The sequence below is a fragment of the Prionailurus bengalensis genome, chromosome F2, assembly GCF_016509475.1.
Source record: "Prionailurus bengalensis isolate Pbe53 chromosome F2, Fcat_Pben_1.1_paternal_pri, whole genome shotgun sequence".
Lineage (NCBI taxonomy): Eukaryota > Metazoa > Chordata > Mammalia > Carnivora > Felidae > Prionailurus > Prionailurus bengalensis.
The window spans coordinates 83,379,541-83,401,111 of NC_057353.1; the positions used below are offsets into that span (position 1 = coordinate 83,379,541).

The 21,571-nt window shown below is 51.7% G+C and overlaps 1 protein-coding gene across 2 annotated transcripts in view; it reads right to left on the bottom strand.

The window, feature by feature from the left end:
* Window positions 1–21,571, bottom strand: part of ARHGAP39 (Rho GTPase activating protein 39) — a 110,004-nt gene that overhangs the window by 5,153 nt on the left and 83,280 nt on the right. Inside the window, exons 4-7 of one of the 2 annotated variants that reach the window (XM_043602123.1) lie at window positions 21,135–21,218; window positions 14,005–15,328; window positions 11,924–12,485; window positions 2,740–2,832 (exon numbers count right to left, since the gene is read on the bottom strand). In XM_043602123.1, coding sequence (XP_043458058.1) covers window positions 2,740–2,832; window positions 11,924–12,485; window positions 14,005–15,328; window positions 21,135–21,218 — 2,063 coding nt within the window. The remainder of the gene's footprint in view (window positions 1–2,739; window positions 2,833–11,923; window positions 12,486–14,004; window positions 15,329–21,134; window positions 21,219–21,571) is intronic. The other variant, XM_043602124.1, reaches the window with a different exon arrangement.

Sequence of the window (21,571 nt, forward strand, 5' to 3'; positions counted from 1 at the left end):
AGGGGCCTCAGCCTGTCGCGCCCCATCCCTGTCTGTCGAGGGCTGTGTGGAGAGGAGTCATGGAAAGGGAAGCCAAGGAGATGGCCGCAGTGGAAAAGGGGATGAATGTGGAGAGGATGCCCCATGTCCCAAGCTTGGGTGTCCGTGGGAGGGCCACGGCACAGAAGGACACCTTTAAATTCTGCCCGAGGGCTGAAGGCGGCTGGGAGAGGGCTTTTCTAAACTCTGCCCCTGGCAGAAGTTCTGGCTAGTTGTCATGGGGGTGATGGCTCGGGTGGCAGTTTGAGGGCAAGAACCTCAGGGACCTTGGCCACGAGGTTCTCCAGATACAGAACTGAGGGGAAGGAGAGAGAAGCACAAGGTGGGGAGGAGGGAGAGGTAGTGGGGGAGGAGATCCCACACAGGGTGGGTTGGAAATGTGTGCAGCATCCTTCCTGGTGAAGGGGAGGGGGCTGGTGGGGAAGGGAGGGAAAACAGAAGCAGCGACAAGACCAAGGACACGCAATGAGGCGGAGCCCAGAGGAGCCATCCAGGCATAGGTGCCAAGGACCGACAGACAGAAAAGCTGTAATGTGTGCCTCCACGCTCAGGACTGGCCCCTTCTCTGGAAAGCCCTGCCCCTGCTGGATCCACCTGCCCCAGTGCCTGCCGGCCAGAGGGAGGCCTCTACACCCAAGTCTCAAATCCAAATACCCCCGTCTTCTTTTAAGGGAAGCAGTTTCTTGTGGACGTCCAAGCACATGGGGGTCTTTGGACCTCGGTGTGAAAAACATAAACATGGCTTAATGAAAATCTTTTTGAGTTATCCCAAGATAGTTTTATTATTGTAAGTGGTAAGGGGATTCTCTTTTAGAGTAAAGTGAAAACAAACACTTCTTATTCTCCCTGGAGAATCTGTTTCCCTATGGTCCCAGGGGAGATCCACAGATCCCTGGCAGAGAATCCTAGCTGCTGCCTCTGACAGGCCAGCTCAGGACACAGCACCTAGAACCTTCTGCCACGGGCCGACCTGGCCTTTCTGGGCAGGCTGTCAGGAACCTGGAAGGCAAAGGGGGCCTTGGGCTTTACACTGGCCACCAGGAGCCCAGAGAGCACTTTGTAGCAGGCAGCAGACTGGGTAGGGCCTAGCGAATGCCTCCTGTCTCAGGGCCTCTCCAACAGACTGTGATCTGAAGATCCTGGGGCTGCCACCTCTCAGTTGGTAACCCTGGTCAGAAGGCAGCCTTTCTGGGCCTTAGCTTCTTCCTCTGTAGGACGAGACAGGGACACCTACCTCACAGGTGCCCATAAAGGGCTGACCTTGGGGTCTGGTGCACAGCTCAGCAGCTGCAGCTGCGGGTATCACAGGGAGGACCAGGGCTGTGGCCATGTATGCCCAGAGTCCCAAGAGCCCCTCTGCACCCTGTACTGCCGTGGACAGAGCTCCCCAGGCCGGGACTGAGGGCTGTCTGCTGAGTGCCTGGGAGGATGTGCAGGGCCTATGGCCAACCCAGGGAGACTCTCACGGTGGTGTGGGGTGCTCTGCTTTGGGCCCACTGACCTGTCCTAGCCTTGCCAGGACACGCCATGCCCAGTCTTTATGTGGGGAGATAGTGGCCCCAAGGGGACTGACAGAAGCAGCTGAGTCTATGCTGCTATGCCAGGGATCCAGGCCTGCCCTGGGGCCTTAGTGCCCGCTGAGCCCTGGCTTCAAGCCTCAGAAGCCACTGGATCTGGCCAGAACCTGCCACTGCCACCTCTTGGCATGGACACTGCTGGGTCCCAGGGCTTCTAGCTCCCTCCTCACTACCCAACACCATCTTGGGCTGTAGTGTCCTGCTTAGCCCAAGCCCAGGCCCACAGGAGCCCATTCGCTGTGCCCCCAGGCCCACCTGCCGGTGGCAACACGACTCGTGAACAGGCTCCGGTAGGAGCTCAGAGCCCCTCCACTCCGTTCCAGATGGGTGTGGCCCAAGGGCAGTTGAAAATTGTGGACTGCAGCTTCCCCTTTGTGTCCAAGGGCAGCATGCATCCAGAGAGCTTCCCAGAGGAAGGGGTGTTGAGGTTGACTGGTATTAGAGAAACAGAAATGGGGCAAGTCTGGGGAATGAGGTATGTGTACCAAGGCTGAGGGAAGTGCCAGGGGTGGGGCAGGGGCTGGTCCCAGAGCCCCGGTGCCAGGAAGGGAAGCTGACAGGACAACAGTGACACCGCCAGCTCTCCCAGCAGGGAGGGTACAGTTTTGGGTTAACAGGGCCTCCATGGAGCTTGGACAGCAGCGGGATGGGGGTGTGGATCTCGAGCCAGGCCCAGGAGAAGGGCAAGGCTGGTGGGGGAGGTTGGAAAACCCATGGGCTCCCACCAGGGAAGCAAGGCTAGGGTGGCCTGGGTTGGAGGTCAGGACTGGGCAGGCACTGGCCCTCAGGGCACTTCCTCAGCAAACACTCACCTAGGGGGGCTTCCGCAGGCCTTGCCCAGTCCCTCCTCACGCCCCTCCCCACTGAGAGCCCAGCGTGAAGTTGGAAATTGTTCTGAAGCACCTCGGAGAAAGGCGCAGGGCAGGTGTGGCCTCTCCCAGGACCCTCTTCAGTGACCTGGGGCCTCCGGCTGGCTCAGGAGGCCGCAGGCCTGATGGTTAGTGCCACCCCACCGACACCCCTTCCAGCCCAGAAGCGGTTAGAGAAAGGAGGCCAGGCGGCCTAGGCCGGAGAGCAGAACTGTGCAGACACAGCGCACAGGGGCTGTGGGGAGAGGCCCTACCATCCGGCTCCTCAACATAAGGCTTGGGTTTCTTTCTCAACTTGGACTTCTTCTTAGTGTTCCTTTCCAGGAGCGCTTTCATATGCTGCGTCACTGGGGAGCAAACAGAGCCATGAGGACCACAGAACACAAAGCCAGGAATGCATGCCCACGCGGGTCGAGGTGTGGCTGGCGAGGAGGCCCCTGGGCCTGCTTGAGGCTGATCCCCATCAGCTGGGAAGGTACTGCACCCCTGCTGGATTCCTCAAAGGGAAATAGGGCCATGGCCAATGCCCAGCTGGGGCTGAGGAGCACCCAGCCCAGCAGTGATGTGGTGTGTGTGCTTGTGTATGGGAACGTGTCTGGACCATGTGACCGGGGTAGGTACTGGGGCCCTGCTGAGCACTGTCAACCAGAAAGCTGGCTCTGTTCATGCTAGAGGTGGGCAGGAAGATGCAGGGAAGGTGACCCTGGTCAAGAGAAGAGAGGCAGCCAGTGCCTGACCCTCTAGCTGGCTGGAGGAGCCCCTGGCCCAGCCATCTGGCTCCTAAATGGCTGCACTCAGGGGTCCCAGGCTCCTGAGCTGGTGTTGGAGAAGGTGCCGAGCAGCACAACAGGCTTCTGGGGTTGATCTGGGCATGCCTCCCACTCTGTGCAGAAAAACCTTACCACTGTTGATAGGGAGCCCTTTGCGCCCCCTCCATCCTGAGCTCTCTGGAAGGGAGTCTCTATGCACAGCCCACACTAAGGTTGGGAGTTTCGCTCTTCTCTGACAGTGGACCATTTACACAAATTATTTGTTATTCTTCTGCACAGGAGATTGCTATCTTACCTATCATTTATTTTTATCACTAAGGACTTGTGGGCGTATCATTTCACACTCTGAGTTATAATCCAATACGACTTCATTTTCCTTCAACTGCTCCAGCTTTGGCCACTGGGAGCCCTTTCCGTTGGCTCCTGTGTCCTGACACACCCTGCCAACTCCCCGTGGCCCCACCAGCACTTTCTGACTTTGGGCACTGCATCGTGTACACTCCCTGCACCGGCCCTAGATTCAGCTGTTTTTCCAAGGAGCCCTGGTTCCTTGCAGTGGAAAATGGTATTAGGAACCAAGATCTGGGTGTGAGGTGCGCTCATTGCTTTTGGGGTGCCGACAGAGCTAGTAAAGATACATTTGTACACTAGCCCCTGTAGATGCACATCCCTCCAATATCCCCACACCAATGCTTCCAACTGTGATCCGCCACCACAGGACCCTCTAGACTCCTCTAACTCATTTGTAACTGCTGTATCTTTTTACCCTCTGAACAGTGTCTTTTGAAGAGGAGATTTAATTTTGTTCAAGTCCAATATATCAATGTTTTTCTCTTGTAGATAGTGCTTTAAGTATCACACATAAAAACCTTTCCCTAAGTCAAGAAAAACTTTCTCCTGTGTTTTGTACTAGTTTTACAGTTTTAGGGTTTTTTATTTGTTTGCTTTTTAAATTTAGGTTTAGGACTTTCCTTTTTTTTTGTTTTGTTTTGTTTTTTAAAGTTTATTTGAGAGAGACAGACACAGCATGAGCAGGGGGTGGGAGGAGAGGCGGGTGAGACAGAATCCCAAGCAGGCTCTGCACTATCAGCCCTTGAACTCATGAACTCACGAACAATGAGATCATGACCTGAACCGAAACCAAGAGTCGGACACTTAACCAACTGAGCCATCCAGACACAGCTACAGTTTTAGGTTTTATATTCCGGTTTATGATCTGAGGTAGCTTTTGCATACAACATAAAGTATGGGTTGAAGCTCATCTTTTTATGCATTTGGACATCCACCTGTCCCAGCACCATTTGAGGAAAGCACTATCCTTTTCTTCACTGACGTGCCTTTGTATCTCTGTGTAAAACTGGTCGATCATATATGTCCGGGTCTAGTTGTGGACTCTATTCTGTCCCACAGACCTACTATCTACCTTTCCAGCGACAGCTTATTCTCCTGGCTACTACAGCTTTGTAACAAGACTTGAAGTAGGGTAGGGTTAGTCCTCCAAATTTGCTCTTTTGTTTCAAAGGTTATTTTGGCTATTCCAGGTCCTCTGTATTTTCTATGGATTTTAGAACCAGCCTGTTAATTTCTAAATTAGGATTGAATCTATATATCAATTTGGGTGGAAGTAACATCTTGACACTATTGAATCTTCTGATTCATAAACATGGTATTTGTCTCCATTAACTTAGGCCTTCCTGACTTTCAGCAATGTTTGGGAGTTTTCATTGTAGAAGTTTTAGAAATCTTTTGTCAGATTCATCCCTAAGTTTATCATATTTTTAAATGCTACTTTGGGTTTTTTTCTTTTTTTAAGATTTTATTATTTCTTTTATTAAAAAATTTTTAATGTTTATTTATTTTTTGGGAGACAGAGACAGAGTGTGAGCTGGGGAGGGGCAGACAGAGAGAGACACACACAGAATCCAAAGCAGGCTCCAGGCTCTGAGTAGTCAGCACAGAGCCCAGTGCAGGGCCCAAACCCACAAACCGCAAGATCAAGACACGGGCAGAAGTCTGACGCCTAACTGACTGAGCCACCCACGCGCCCCAAGATTTTATTCTTAAGCGATCTCTATACCCAAGGTGGGGTTCAAACCCATGACCCCAAGATCAAGAGTCGCATATAACACTGAGCCAGCCATGTGCCCCCAGATGGTATTTTAAAAATGTTTATTTCCAGTAGTGTGTTGCTATTATGTAGAATCATGATTAACTTTTATATTGGTCTTATATCCTACAACCTTGCTAAACTCACTTATTGTAGTATTTTTATGGATCTAATAGAAGACTGTGTTGTATGTGATTAAAGAAAACTGCACACTTCCTTTCCAACTTGGATGCTTTTTCTTTTCCACGACTTCGCACTGTCTAGGCCTCCAGCATGATGTATAGTAGATGCAGTGGGGTTGGGGGTTCTTGCCTTGTTCTTGATCTTGCGGGGAAAGCATTCAGTCTTTTATCATTATCTATGGCGCTGGCTAGAGGTGTTTCTTAATTGTGGTAAAATATAACCATAAAAATGTAGCCATAGAGCCATTTTAAGTGTACAAGTTAGTGGTATTAGATCCATTCGCGTTTTCACGCAGCCATCACATTTATTCCTAAAATCCTTACATCACCACAAACAGAAACCTTATACCTATTAAGCAAAAACTCCTCATTTACCCTTCCCCAGCTCCTCGTAACCTCTAATCTACTTTGTCTCTATGAATTCGCTTATTTTAGATATTTCACAAAGGTTGGATTATACAGTATTTGCCCTTTTGTATCTGGCTTCTTTCACTTAGAATAACTTTTCAAGGTTCTTCTGTGTTGTAGCATGTAACAGAGCTTCATTCCTTTTTATGGCTGAAAAATATTCCATTGTATCAACAGACCACATTTTGCGTATCCATTCACGTGCTGGACACCTGGGTTGGTTCCACTTTTTGGCTACTGTGAATAATGTTGCTATGAATATTGCTGTACAAGTATCTGTTTGACTTCTTACTTTCCATTCTTTTGGGTACTGAAGGGTTTTAAAAAATATTTGCCTTTTATCTGGTTGAAGAGGTTCCCTTCTGTTCCTAGTTTGTTTAGAGTTTATATCAGGAATGCAAATGTTGGATTTTGCCAAATGTTTTTTCTGCACTTATTGGGATGATCACATGGGCTTTCTTTTTCACTGTTGCTATGGCAAATTACATGGAATTTTAATGTTAAACCAACCTTTCATTCTTCAGATAAACCCTGCTTATTCAAGATGCATTATCTTTTTTACATATTGTTGGAGTCAATTTGCTAATATCATTAACAATTTCTGTGTTTAGGAGAACTGTCTGTGCTTTTCTTTTTTTGTAATGTCCTTTTATAAATTTGGTATGGAATGAACTGAGAGATATTCCCTCCACTTCAGTTTTCTCAATAGGTTTGTAAAGAATTGCTACACAAACAATGGAATGTTTGGTAGAATTTACCAGGGAAGCCATTTGGGCCTTTAATTTTCTTTGTGGGAAGGTTTTAAGTAACAATTCAATTTCCTTAATAGATACAGGATTTTTTTTTTTTTTCTTTTTGGTTGTCTGTTGCTTATTGAGTGATCTTTGGTAGTTTGTGTCTTTCAAGGCATCTCTCCATTTCCTCTTTTTAAAAATTTTTAATGTTTATTTAGTTTTGAGAGAGACAGAGAGAGAGAGACAGAGAGAGCAGGGGAGGGGCAGAGAGAGGGAAACACAGAATCTGAAGCAGGCTCCAGGCTCCGAGCTGTCAGCACAGAGCCTGACGTGGGACTTGAACCCATGAAATGTGAGATCATGACCTGAGCCAAAGTCCAATGCTCAAACAACTGAGCCACCCAGGCGCCCCTGCCCATTTCCTCTTAATTGTCAAATTTACTGCATAAAGTTGTTTGTAACATTTCCTTTCCCTTTTACCTGTTAAATCTGTCGTGATATCATCTCTCATTCTTGAGACTGATAATTTATATCTTCTTTTCATTGTGATTAGCTAGAGATTTATCAATTTCATTAATCTTCTCAAAGAATTAGCTTTTTGTTTCATTGACTTTCTGCATTGTTTTTCTGTTTTCACTTTTATTGATTTCTACTCTGATCTTCATTATTTTCTTTCTTCTGCTTGCTCTTGGTAGCATTTATTTTTTAAGTTTCTTAAAGCAGAAATTGAGGCGTGCCTGGGTGGCTCAGTCAGTTAAGTGTCCAACCTCAGCTCAGGTCATGATCTCGCCGTCTGTGAGTTTGAGCCCTGCATGGGGCTTTGTGCTGATAGCTCAGAGCCTGGAACCACCTGCTTTGGATTTTGTGCCTCTCTCTCTGCTTCTCTGCTGCTCACGCACTGTCTCTGTCTTCCTGTCTCTGTCTCTCTCTCAAAAGTAATTAAACATTAAAAAAAAATTAAAGTAGAAACTGAGGTCACTAATTTGAGATATCATTTTAGAATAATCTCCCTCTAAGAACTGCTGTGGCTGCATCCCACAATTAATGTATTTTTTGTTTTCATTTTCTTTCAGTTTAAAATATGTCCTAATTTCCCCTTAGGTTTTTAAATTTTGTTAATGTTTATTTATTTTTGAGAGAGAGACAGACAGACTGTGAGTGGGGGGCGGGGGCACAGAAAGAGAGGAAGACACAGAATCTGAAGCAGGCTCCAGGCTCTGAGCTGTCAGCACAGATCCTGACGCAGGGCTGGAACTCCCAAACTGTGAGATTATGACCTGGGCTGAAGTTGGGCCCTCAACCGAGCCACTCAGGTGCTCCCCAATACCCCCCTCCATTAAGGTTTTTATTTGATCATTGGGCTATTTAGTAATATGTTCTTTAGTTTGCAGATATTTAGGGATTTTCCAGATATCTTAGTGTTAGTGACTGCTAATTTAATTGTGTTGTGACTAGAGAACACACTTCTATGATTAACCTTCTTTAGCATTTCTTGAGACTTGTTTTATGGCTCAGAATATGGCCTGTCTTGAAAATGTGGCTGTTTCATGGCTCAGAATATGGCCTATCTTGAAAATGTGGCTGGGATTTGAGTCCAAATGCTCTGGGTCCAAAATTTATACTCCTACCTATTCTAATGGTAGCTGCTTTTCTTTCTTTAAAAAAAAAAATTTTTTTTTTTTTTTTTTTTTTTGACAGAGAGAGCACGCAACATGAGCTGGGAAGAAGCAGGGAGAGAGGGGGACAGACGATCCAAAGGCCTGACAGCAGAGGCCTGGACACTGTGGGGCTCGGAACTCATGAACTGTGTGATCATGACCCAAGAGGAAGTCGGACACTTAATCAACTGAGCCACCCGGGCACACCTATGATAGCTGCTCCGTTTCTTAAACAGACTTCCAACTAGTCCTTCTGTTTCCAGCTTCAAGGTCACACCCTTTCCAAACCGTTGCTAGAGGAAGCTGGCTCCACCCACTGTGCAGCTCTTAAGGGTTTGCCACCTACTTCAGCTTCTAAGCCTTGTCACTGTCTGCTTGGGATCCACATTTCTTGGTCTGCCACACCAGCTTCCTGCCACTTGTTCATGTACTTTTCAGCTTCCAAAACATAGTGTTCATGCTCTTTGTCCTTGTGGGCTTTATTATTTTTATTGCAGTGAAATATACAGAAGATAAAATTTACCATTATAGCCATTTTTAATTGTACAGTTCAGTGGCACTAAGCACAGTATTACTTTTGTGCAACCATCACCAACCATCTCCAGAACTTTTTCATCTGTCCAAATGGAAACTCTGTAGGCATGAAACAAGTCTCTACCTGTCCCTCCCCAGCCTCTGGCATCTGCCATTCTTTCTGTTTTTATGAATCTAAATATTTTGGGCCCTCTTGAGTTGACTCATACAGTATCTTTTTTGAATTGGATCATTTCACTGAGCATATTGTTCTCAAGTTTCATCCATGTTGTACATGTGTCAGAATTCCCTTCCCTTTTTTTAAGGCTGAATAATATTCCATTTTTTGTATGGACCACGTCTTATTTATCTATTCATCCACTGATGAACACTTGAGCTATTTCCACCTCTTGGCTATTGTGAATAGACTGCCATGAACCTGAGTGTACAACTATCTGTTCATGTCTCTGCTTTCAATTCTTTGTGGTATATACCCAGAAGTGGAACTGAGGGATCCTATCGTAATTCCATTTTTAATTTTTTGTGGAACTGCCACACTGTTTTCCACAGTGGCTGCAACATTTTACATTCCCTTGTAAATTTTTTTTTCTCATTTTAAAAATTCCTTCCCTGTTCATTAGTTCAAGGTGGAGTCCGAGTAACTCTATGTGTCAAAACTGACACCTTTACCCGGAAGCCCTAAGTCTTAGTGCATTAACAGTAAAGGAAACTCCTTAGGGTCTGCACCCCTCCACGGTGCTGCTATGTGGAGCACGTGGGAGGGCTGTAATCGGTGATGTCTGCTGAGACCCTGCGAGGGAGGGTCGTGAGGAGACAAGTGTCGTGAAAGCGTTCTGCTGGTGGCTGGCACAAAGGTACGACCCTGTATGAGACAGGGCTAAGCTGGGGGTCAGCAGACAGGTGAACTGGGGTTCACTGCACTGGCGCCTTGGTCTCGCACAGTGGTGACCACACAGATGTCACACGTGTGCTGGCACCCAGGCGAGCAACACAGCTCAGGGTGAAGCACCACTTGGGAGCCAGGCTTACTTCTGCCCTTGCCAGTGACCCCAAGACAAGGTGCAGTTTCCTTTCTCAAAGCACAGGCCACACCTTCTTGGCTGACGGGGCCTGCCTTCCTGACCAGCAGCCAGCAGCGCCAGTGGGAGGAAGCACAAGACCTCCCCTCTGGTTCAGCACTGAGCAGAGCGTGTAGCAGACGCTAACCCAGGAATGGTCCTGGGGCTGGTTTCTGGCTGGAGGGCAGCCCTGTGTCACATGTGAGATCAGATCCCACAACCCAGAAGGTCCTTCCTGTTGGTGGGACCATACAGACCCCACCTCCTTCTCTGGGCTGAGACCACCTGGGCCTCCCTCAGCGTGGGTGGATGTTCAAAGTCATGGATGTCCAGGCTGACCACCAATTTCCCCATAAACACCAGCCCTGTCCCCATGGTGCAGACACTAGGACGAAGGCTCACAAACCTCTGTGCCATGATGAGTGTCCTGCTGGGCCCAGCATGGGGCCCAGAGCTCAAGTTCCTCATAGGAGCCCCAGCTAGCTGGCTGGAATGGCCCCAGGAGCCTCTGGCCTCTGTCTGTTCACTGCTCACTCACCTTTTCACTTAGCAAGCCCTCCCTGGGCCTCCGAGGGCTACGTGTTGAGCAGTGGACACACACTTTAAGGCCTTTGTGGAATACGCTGAAGTGAACCACAAAGCTAACGGGGGCCCATCTTGTCCTAGAAAGGCCAGAGAAGACCGAGGCAGACCCAGGCCGCCCCGGGCCACCCGCCAGGTCGCATGTTCTGCATGTTGTGGGAGCCACCTGGGGAGAACCATCTGCTGTGTTCAGTGACCCTGCTTCAAAAACTGCATGCCTCATGAGAATCTCATGGCTTCTAAGATCTGCCACCAAATGGCTGATGTGCTGAATGGTGGCTGTGCTCGATCCGCCTTCCCTAAGACCCACCACTGCCCTGGTAGCTGCAGCCCCCATCATTGTGTGCATACATCCTGGCCTCACACGCCTGGGCTGGGGCAAGGCCCTGGCCAGATCAAGGTAGACGGTCGCTCCCAAAGAACAGCAGCCCATGGCATCTGACCTAGAAAGTGCACGTCTGTGCACGTATCTGCACACGTATGTGTCAGGTGCTGGTTCCATGCCATGCCTTGTGGACACTCATGACTGTCTGGGTGGCAGACAGCCTGCTGCAGGTGCAGGTGTTATCTCTGGCCCTGTCCCCTCTCTCTCTGCCTGGCCTAGGACTTGTGTCAGCTTTACAGGCACCGTCTGGCTGGCAAGACCATGGCCCTGAGTCCTCCCCAAAGGAGGCCAGGCCTGGGATCAGATAAACCTGATTCATGGCTTTTGGGATCCCTTGGCAGAATGTGGCCCCACGCTTGGCCCCAGGCAGCCACCAGCACCTGGCTACTCATGCTGGTCGAACCTCTGATTCTTTGAGGTGGCTCAAGGCCAAGTCAGTTCGCAGTACCTTGGTGGCCTGGGGCTAAGCCGATGCAGGCCTGAGTCACCATGCTCCTCCCTATTCTCAGGAGCCAGAGCCCTGCTCTGGGACCCTCCAGTCTCTTCCCCACTCACAACAGACAGCCTGAGTCCCCTGGGATGGCTACCCCTCCAGGCCACAGCATGGCTGAAAGCAAACGCAGTTAAGCACACAGGGCTGCCTGATGGCTCTCCCATCAGGCAGAGTGACCAGCTATGAAGGCCTCGGCACAGTGGATGCCCGCTGACTGAGACATGGATGCCAGTGCTCATCCAACCTCCTTCTTTCTGACCTGTTGGCCTGTGGCTGGGAACCCTGTTCTAGGATTGCCTGTGGTTCTTCTCAGGGCTTCAGTGCCAAGGAGGGGCTCCCCAAGGACCCCACATCCTAGTGGAATCCTAGGACATGGCCCCCAGAGGACACGTGTGTCTGCTTGGAGGTGCTGTACCTGCCTCCACGTACCTGCTGCCAGCGCCTACCAGGACGTTCTTGCCACGGCCCTTACCTGAGCTGGTGGCAGAGCCTGGGGGGGCCAAGGGGTCTCGCGCACTGAGTCTTACCTTTGGTGTCATTGACGGGGTCCATGTGCCGGTAGATGTAGCCCTCCAGGTAGGAGTGGAACTTGGGTGTGGGTGGGAAAAAGGCCAAGCAGATGGCCATGAGCTCCCAGCCGCGAGCCAGGCTCTCGAGGCGGAAGTTCTCCGTGGTCTGCCGGCACAGCTGGATATAGAGCTCATCCCGCAGGCCCTGCACGCTCCAGCCCTTGGTGGCTATCTCCAGGGCCACATGTAGCGGGTCTGCCTTGGCGCGCCGGTCGCCCATGTACATCTGGATCAGTTTGAAGATCTCACAGGCCTCCTTCTTCACGTGGCGGTCACTGGTCACAATCATGGGCTTCTTGATGGACTCACTGCTCCAGGCCAGCATGTTGGCGATGGACACCTTCCGTCGGAAGAGGCCCTGGGTATGTGTGTTGAAGTGCTTGGAGGCCCAGTTCTCGATGTCAGTTTCCGAGGATGGCTTGCGCAGAGTGAAGGTGGGGAACACACAGCTAGCACTGGGCATCACGCTGCGGGCCTGGCGGCTACTCTCAAACTGGGCACAGGAACCGAGGTCCTCGGACTAGGAAGGACAGAGGGGCCATGAGGCGGGTGTGCGCCCTACATGACCCAGCCAGGAGAGAGGTGTGTCCCCCACCCCCCCACCACTGTCCATGAGGCTGCTGGAGAGGCTTGTGCCTCATTTTGTTCTACCCACCTCATAAACACACAGCTGGCGAGGGGACCCAGAGAGGCCCTTCGTCCAATCTTTACCCTAGGGGCTCAGCCTCTGGGAAGTGTTCCCTACTCTTGCGACTAAGGGTTGTTGGTTGGCGGGGGGGGGGGGAGGGGGGGGTGTCCAGTGCAGGTCTAGGGGCAGGAGGAAGCCATGGGTGTGTTTCATGGCTTTCTGGGCTGTGGCCTCAGGTGGGAAGAAGCTGGGGAATGCTGCCCCCATTGGTGGCGGAAGGATGCTGCCTCCTGCTGGCCTTGCCACTGCTGTTTGCCTTGGCTTCTGCTAGTTCTATGGGCTCTGAGGTTGGGAAGCAGATGAAAAGGGCAACCCCGCCAGGATGCGGAAAAGCCCATATCAAAGTTCCACAGAACACGTCAATGTCACTTTTGGTCCCCTACACTGCCTGTCCCTTCCCATCAGAGCCTAACCCTTCCAACGAAGATCCTCGCATGGGATCATGGGCAGAGTGAGGTTGTGCAGTGGCAAGGTCGGCCTACAAGGGGGCCTGCACTGCAGGCCTGGTCTCCCACGAAGCTGGGGAGGGAGGGTTTGCCCCAGGCCCCCTCCCTGCCTTCTTAATGGCTTCAGCACAAGTGTACGAGGTGTCACTGGGGTAACACCCCTTTCTTTTCTCAGCTCAGACAGAAATGATGCTCTGAGCTCTCCAGCCTGGAGGGGCACAAAGGCAGCCCCGCCCAGGGACACTGGCGTCCCAAGGTTACAGGGTCCTTGGGCATGTCTTCCTTGGCAGGACTGGGGGTGGAAGTGGGGAGCCCAATACCGGGAGGCCCTCTGGCCATTGCCAGCTCTGGGCAGATGCCAGGCCTTGGCTTCATATGGCAGACTGGTTGGAAATGTCAGGGGTCAGGAGGTGAAAACTAAGATACTGGCCCACACAAAATTCTGGGACATCAAGCTCCAGCACATGATCTAGACAGAAGATACACGTGGGCTCAGAGGGCCTGACTGACGCCGGCACCTGGCGCTGAGCAGGGAAGGACAAGCCAGACCAGGCCTCTGGACCAGGTATCTGGCCTCTCCTCTTCACTGGGAAGAGCTCTGAGCAAGGGTGCCCGACACTCCGCCTGCACAGTTCCTCACCTGAGAGCCCGTTCACAGGTGGGAGGACAGAAGCTCAGGGGCTCAGTGGTTGGGCGGCTGCCCACCCGTTTCCCCTGCCTTCCCTACATCCGTGACCTGGAGGGAGTCAGGGCACAGCCTCTGACCCCCAGATACCTTGACAGCATCCTGCCAGGCCTTAGCAGGAACCGCGGTGAGGGAGCCCCACTGCTCGTCCTCATGCCTGTCGGGAACGGAGTGCCACCTGCCCCGCCTCTGCCCAGGGACCCCGGCCACACCTCCCTACCTGTGAGGGGTGAAGGTAGGGCTCTGGCGACGCCAGGTTGGTCTGCACAGAGATGCTCTTCTCCAGTAGGATCTGGGGGAAAGCGAGCCTCTCTAAGGCGCCCCTCTGCCAGTGCTTGCTCTCCTGCTGGGCCAGAGCCTCATCCTCACTGAAGGCGCGCACCACAGGCCCAGGCATGGGCAGAGGCACTGCCCCATCGCTCTCATAGCCTGAGCCGTCCTGCTGGGAGTCCCAGCTGCCTCTCTGCTTCGTGTGAAAGCGGGCCTGCTGTGCCTCCCAGGCCAGCCGGGCCTGCGCCAGAAAGGGCTCAGCCTCGCCAGTCTTGCCCTCTGCACGTTTCACTGGGGCCAGGCCGGGCCCACACAGGGGCCGCTCCTCAGCCGGGGGCTGCTCAGCGAGGAGGTCACGGTCCCCGGGGACTTCGGTGGACGAGGCGCTGGGGACATGGCACAGAGAGGGGTTCCTGCTCTTCCTCTTGCGGGTGCCCGGGGAGTAGCCTGTTGAGGACATGGTGTCCTGCTGGCTGGACCAGGACATAGCATCGTCTTGATGCCGCAGCTCAGGCCCCTCCATGCTGCTGTAGTCCCCAGAGGAGACCCCCAGGCGCTGATCCCGCAGCAGGCAGGGGCTGGGCTGCAGGGGCAGTGAGCCACCCCCGGGATTGGGTGCATACTTGTTCCTTGGGCCTGCATGCAGCTTGGGGCTTGAGCTGGCCTGCTCCACGTACACCAGCTGCCGCACGTATTCCTTGCCTGCAGGGCTATACTCCAGGCTCAGGAAACGCTCGGGGCACTTCTGCCTGGTCAGCACCAGCTGCTGGTAGGGCGAGGTGGAGCCCTGCTTGGGTGACTGTGGGAAGGGTGCTGGTTTGCGGCCTGGAGACCGCTGGGGTGAGCCAGCTTGATAGCCCCCGCCAGCCTCGTACTGGACGTCCATGGGCGGCTCATCATAGATAGGAGCCTGGTACTCCACGGGAGGCTCCTCGTAGAGGGGGGGCTCATAGGCGTAGCGTGGGGAGGAGGGCTGCGAGTCGCTGGTAGGCTTGCGTGGCTGGGCCAGCAGCGGGGAGCAGCTCCCCAGCTCGGCCCTCTTCAGGAAGGGTGATGACCTCCGCTCAGGGAAGAAGACGGGGCCATCAGATTCTGAGGCAAACGTCTGCAGGCTGGGTGAGTGCTGCCCACCAGAGGGTCTGCGGGAGCGGCCGCCAGACTGGCTGTCTAGGGCATAGCCATTGCCCTGGGAGGAGAGGAAGCTGGGCTCCCGGTCCGCAACTTTGATGAGCATACGCTCCTTGGTGCCTGAGTTCCACCGAAGTGAGGAGGTCCTGGGGGGGAGGGGGACAGGCACAGGTTACCTGGGGGAGGTTCTGGGTGGGTGGGGCACAGGCACAGGTTTTCTGGGGGGAGGTTCTGGGGGGGACAGGTTTCCGGGGGAAGGTTCTGGGTGGGTGGGGGTACAGGTACAGGTTTCCTGGGGGAGGTTCTGGGTGGGTGGGAAGACAGGCACAGGTTTCCTGCGGGGAGGTTCTGGGTGGGGGGGGGACAGGCACAGGTTTCCTGGGGGAGGTTCTGGGGGGGGGGACAAGTTACCTGGGGGAGGTTCTGGGTGGGTGGGTGGGAGGACAGGCACAGGTTTCCTGGGGGAGGTCCTAGGTAGGGGGACAGGCACAGGTTTCCTTGGGGGAGGTTCTGGGGGGGACAGGTTTCCAGGGGGAGGTTCTGGGTGGGTGGGGGTACAGGCACAGGTTTCCTGGGGGAGGTTCTGGGGGGGGGGGGTCAGGCACAGGTTACCTGGGGGAGGTTCTGGGTAGGGAACAGGCACAGGTTACCTGTTGGGGAGAGGTGGAAGTTTGGCCCAGCTATCAGCCTGAACCCATTACCTGCCAGTCTCAGCCTCATAGGTATCTGGGGTCACGGCCCAAGAGATCTGGTCATTTCTCAGCGTCCTCCTCACTTCCTAAATGGGAGCTTCAGGCTTCAGGGGCCTGATACTTGCTGGGGGGGCTTCTCTGTAAATGACCTGTGCACGCTTCATTGCTGGGGCCCTGACTCCTGGGCAGTGCAGCCTAGAGTGGCTGTGCTCCTGTCCTGGGAGGTCCCTGCACATAGCTCCTAATACAGCCCTGCAGCCTTCCCCTCCAGGGGGCTCTCCTGCCCAGACAGCTTCCCCCAGGCCCGCCCCCACCTCTGGTACCCATCATGACATTCACTACAAGGGCTTCTGTGTGTGCATCTCTGCCCTGGTCCCACCCCAGCACTGGGCACAGAACTATTTCTACAGCAGATAGCCAGGGTGGTCCTTCCAGTGGCCTAACTCTGGATTCAATATGGTTATCTCTCTGTAGGCCTCACTCCTGGGTTCAGTACCTGCCTGTGCTCCTATGGGGTGGTGGGCCACCTATCACTGCCCCCCCCCCCCGCCCCCAGCATCTCAGGTCCTGTTTTTCAACCACACTCCCCTCCTACAACTCTGCCCTCACCCATAACATTCTGCACCTAGGCACAGATGAGAAAACTTTCTATAGCACTTTTAGGTTCCCAGCAGCACGGAGGGGAAAGTACACAGACTTCACATATACCCCCTGCCCCCGCTCGTGTGCGATCTCCCCAGCTGTCAGCATCCCCGCCAGAGTGGTACCTGCGTCCCAGTCAGTGAACGGACACGGGTACCTGATCGTGATGCCTCGTCAGCAGCCGGCATCCACAGTTTACCTCAGGGCTCACTCTAGGCCCGCACATTCTGCGGGTTTGGACAGACGTGTGATCCGTGTGCCCGATACTGAGAGTGTCACACGGAGTAGCTTCACTGCCCTGAATCCTCTGTCCCTCCCGTCCCCCCGGCCCCTGGCCCCCACTCGTCTTTTACCGTCTCCACGGTTTTGCCTTTTCCAGAATGTCACAGACTTGGAATCGTACCGTGCGTAGCCTTTTCGGACTGGCTTCTTTTACCTCGTAATACGCATTTAGGGTCCCTCCAGGTCTTTTCACGGCTCGACAGCCCGTTCCTGCTTAGTGCCGACCCACATCCCGTTGTCTGGATGGACCACAGGTTGTCCGTTCACCTGCTGACGGACACCTCGGCTGTTCCAGGGTTTGGGGGCTCTGAATGAAGCCGCTGTGAACACCCGTGTGCAGGTTCTCGTGTGGACACAAGTTCTCATCTCCTTTAGGTAATAAGCAGCAAGGAGTGTGACTCCAGGATCACGTGGCCAGAGCATGTTTAATTTTATAAGAACTCTCCAGACTGTCTTCCAAAGTGGCTGCCCCATTCCGTTTTCCCACCAGCCACGAGCGAACGTTCCTGTGGCTCCGCGTCCTCACCAGCATCGGGTGTTGTCGGTGCTCTGGATTTTGGCCGTTCTAGTAGGTGTGCGGGCGGATCTCGTTGTCTTAATTTGCATTTCCCAGATAACATGTGATGTGGAGCATCTTTTATATGATTGTTTGCCATCTATTTATCTTCTTTAATGAGGTGTTTGTTAAGGTCTCTGGCCTGTTTTGTTTTTTATTTATTTTTTAATGATTTATTTTTGAGAGGGAGAGAGAGAGAAAGTGTGAGCAGGGGAGGGGCAGAGAGAGGGAGAAAGAGAATCCCAAGCAGGCTCCACACTGTCAGTGCAGAGCCCGATGAGGGGCTCAATCTCACAACCCTGGGATTGTGACCTGAGATGAAATCACAAGTCAGACGTTTAACCGACTGAGCCACCCAGGCACCCCACTGGCCCATTTTAAATTCAGGTTGTTTCCTTACTGTTGAGTTTTAAGAGTTATTTGTATATTTTAAATAACAGTCCTTTATCACGTCTAGCTTTTGCAAATATTTTGTTCCAGGCTGTGACTTGTCTTCTCACTCTCTGACAACATCTTTCACAGAGAAGAAAATTTTAATGTTAATGAAGTTCCACTGTATCAATGATTTCTTTCATGGATGGTGCCTTTGATGTTGTATCTAAAAATCATCACCATACCAAAAATCGTCTAGGTTTTCTCCTGTGTCATCTTGTATGAGTAAGTTCTGAGTTTTACAGTTAGCTCTGAGATCCATTTTGAGCTAAGTTTCATGCAGTAAAATCTGTGTCTAGATTCATCTCCTTACATGTGGGGGTTCAGTTGTCCCAGCTCTGTTTGTTGCAAAGACCATCCTTGCTCCACCGAATTGCCTTTCCCTATTGTCAAAATCAGTTTACTATATTGTCGTGGGTTTATTTCTCTATTTTCTTACACTGACCTATTTGTCTGTTCTTTGCCAATACCACATTGTCTTCATTAGGGTAGCTTCACAGTAAGTCTTGAAATCAAGAGTATTAGTCCTCCAACATTGTTCTCCTTGAATACTGTGTTAGGTATTCTGGATCTTTCACCTTTCCATTAAGTCTTAGAATCAGTTTGTTGATATCCACAGAATACCTTGCTGGGGTTTTTTGATTGAGGTTGCACTGAATCTATAGATCAAGTTGGAAAGAACTGACATTTTGACAATATTGAATCTTCCTGTCCATTAACATAGGATATCTCTCCATTTATTTAGTTCTTGATTTCTTTCATTAGAGTTTTGTAGTTTTCCTCATATAGATTTTGTATATATCTTGCTAGATTTACACCTATGCATTTCATTTTTGGGGGTGCTAATGCATAATGGTATTAATTTTAAATTCCACTTATTCATTGCTAGTATATAGGAAAGAAATTGACTTTTGTAAACTTACTTTGTATCATGCAAACTTGCCATAATCACTTATCAGTTCTAGGAGTTTTTTTGTCAATTCTTTAGGATTTTCTACATAGATAATTTTTAGACTGATATTCTAAGGACTACGTATGAAAAACTGTAGAGATAATTTGAGGCTCTGGGTTTATTTTTGTTTCTGACAGGCAGCTGGGGAAAGGGCAGATAACCTGAATCCCATGTCAGACTGAGCTGACGGGAAATCAGGTTTAGGTTTGAAGGCTGGTTTAGGTTTGGGGGTAGCCTTTCAGGGGTCCACATGGAATGTTAACTAGAGCTCCTTTTTGTGACTCTGACTTTGGAGTCATGGAACCACTCAAAGGTCGGCTCAGCTTCTCAACTGTCCTGGGGGAGAGGCAGTATCTTATGTGTGCTGGGTTGTACTGATCCCTCCTCAGCCCTCAAGTCCTCACACCTTAGTAGATCTTCAGGACAATTTCATCTATTTTGCTCTCTGTGTTTAGGCTGGTCTCAGACAAGTTAATCTACCGCTGCAAAAGTAGAAATCCCAAGTGTCTTAAACCAGTCGTATAGTTTGCCATCTCTGCCTCCGTCCTCTGATTACTGCTGGATCTTTCTGCATAAGGCCACGACTTCCAATTACTGGAGGTGGGTGAGGCAGCCTACTCCAACACGCCAGTTACGTGGCCCACTCAGCACAGCCAGGAACCGAACCCACCAGTTGACAATGATGCCCAGCAGCTCGGCTTCGCTGTCCTGAGGAGAAGTCACACAGTAGCAGGACTCAGGATGCAGGCTCCCATTCCTGGGAACTCTGCTCCTGGTTGCTGGCTTTGGAATCCAGAGATCTGAGACTGGATGCCAGCCTGTTGCTCCCTGGTTGCAGGGCTTGGGAATATCACTTACCATCACTGACTTAGTGTCCTCCTTGGTTCTTATGAGAATTAAGTAACATAATGTGCATACGATAAAGTCCTCAGCTCAGTACTGACATACAGGAAACACTCAACAAGCATGAAGCATTATTTTTGTACTTTTTTTCATCACTCAGCAGGTAATGACACAACCCTGGCGCCAGGCCCCCCTCAGGGGCTATGAGGTAAAAAAAGATCCTTGCCTGGCAGAGGGTGCTGAGGGCTGTGGCCCGAGGAGGCATGGCGTGGCCTGTCCGTTGTGGGCCATCAAGATCGTGCTGTAGGACGGGGCGCCTGGGTGGCTCAGCCGGTTAAGCATCTGACTTCGGCTCAGGTCATAATCTCATGGTCTGTGAGTTCGAGCCCCGTGTTGGGTTCTGGCCTGACAGCCTGGAGCCTGCTTCAGATTCTGTCTCCCTCTCTTTCTGCCCCTCCCCTACTCATGCTCTCCCTCTCTCTCTCTTGATCTTTCTCTCTTAAAAATAAAGATTAAAAAGAAGAAGAAGAGGAGGAGGCGGCAGCAGCCAGGAATTACTCTGCTACCACCTCCTTAGGAAGTGGGTATCACGTGTGCAAAATGGCTGCACTCCTAAAACTACAACTTGCTATTCTCATACCCAGCTCAGATGGCACCCAGGGCGGCAGGGCCAGCGCAGCAACAGGCCACCAAAGCCCAGGTGGTCACACGTACCCTGCAGAGTGTGGGGGGCTTTGATAGGCAGCCCACCAGAGCAGTGCTCAATGCACTCACACTGGTGCAGAACATACCCTCAGTCACACACCCACACTGATGGGCCCAGACAGGCTCAGATTCCATCCCCTATCAACAAACCCAGTTAGCACTTCCAACACTGGTCTTTAAAATGTCGGAGCAAACCACCAAAGACCCCTCAGGGGGTCAAATTCCTCACTTAACACTGGTATCACTCCTGTTGGTCTGTGCTGAGGGCACCTAGGCCACCAAGAGGCACGGAACCCCACCCGGAGCTATGAGTGGGCTGAGGATGGCCCCTGCCCAGCCTGACAGATTCTGTGCCCTTGGGTCCTAAGGGTCATCTCTGGAACCTTCCAATACTCTGCAAGGCCAACCCATGACCAAGAGAGACCAATCAATGTCCACTTCCTTCCTTGTGATTAACACCGATCTTCCTGACTTTGCCTGGGGAAGCACTGTGACACCTAGCCTAGAGCTCCAGGAGAGAACATGCTGAGGATCGCCCAGGGACTCACTCCTCTGTTAAGAGCAATGGGCTCCACAGCTCTCCAAACTGGGCAGTGACAAGCTTCTTCCAGCTTTCCCAAAGCTGCCACATGAGCCTGGAGGCCACTCCAAAAGGCCTCTACCCATGCGCTGGTGGCCCCAACAGCTTTTCCTCATGTTCCTCTGGCTAGTACAGGGCCCCACGTGCTGCATACACCTAGCTCATTGCTTCTTGTTGAGCCAGATTCTTCTCCAGCTCATCTAAGAGCTGCCAGAAACACCACCCTTGAGTCAGAAGACAGGGCCAAGTGTGACACAGTGGGTTCTACCTGTAGTGAAGAAGTTGTCCATCCACATTATAATCCCGGTAAATTTCATAGTCCTTCTCAAGGAACACTCCTGGTGGTGAAGAGCTGAAACACAACAAGATGAAAAAAAAGACATGAGCATGACTGTAATACGTTTAAAATATGGTACATTCAAAACAATAAACCTTTCACTCTTAAGAAGATAAGAGTCATTCTTTTAGTTTCTCAGGAATAACCCCAGTGTCCAGCCCACAAAGCCATCCCCTTCACCATGTCAAATGGATATTTCCTCTACCCTAAGCCTGCCTCACTGCACATGGCCTGGACAAAATGGGCTGGAGACCCACCTGCCCTCCAGCAGGGACAACCCCGCTGTGGCCCCTTCCAGAAGCTGGAGGACAAAGACTTCGACTGCTCCATCTTGGATGTTAGGAGCTTAGATGGCTTGGAGCTGGGGC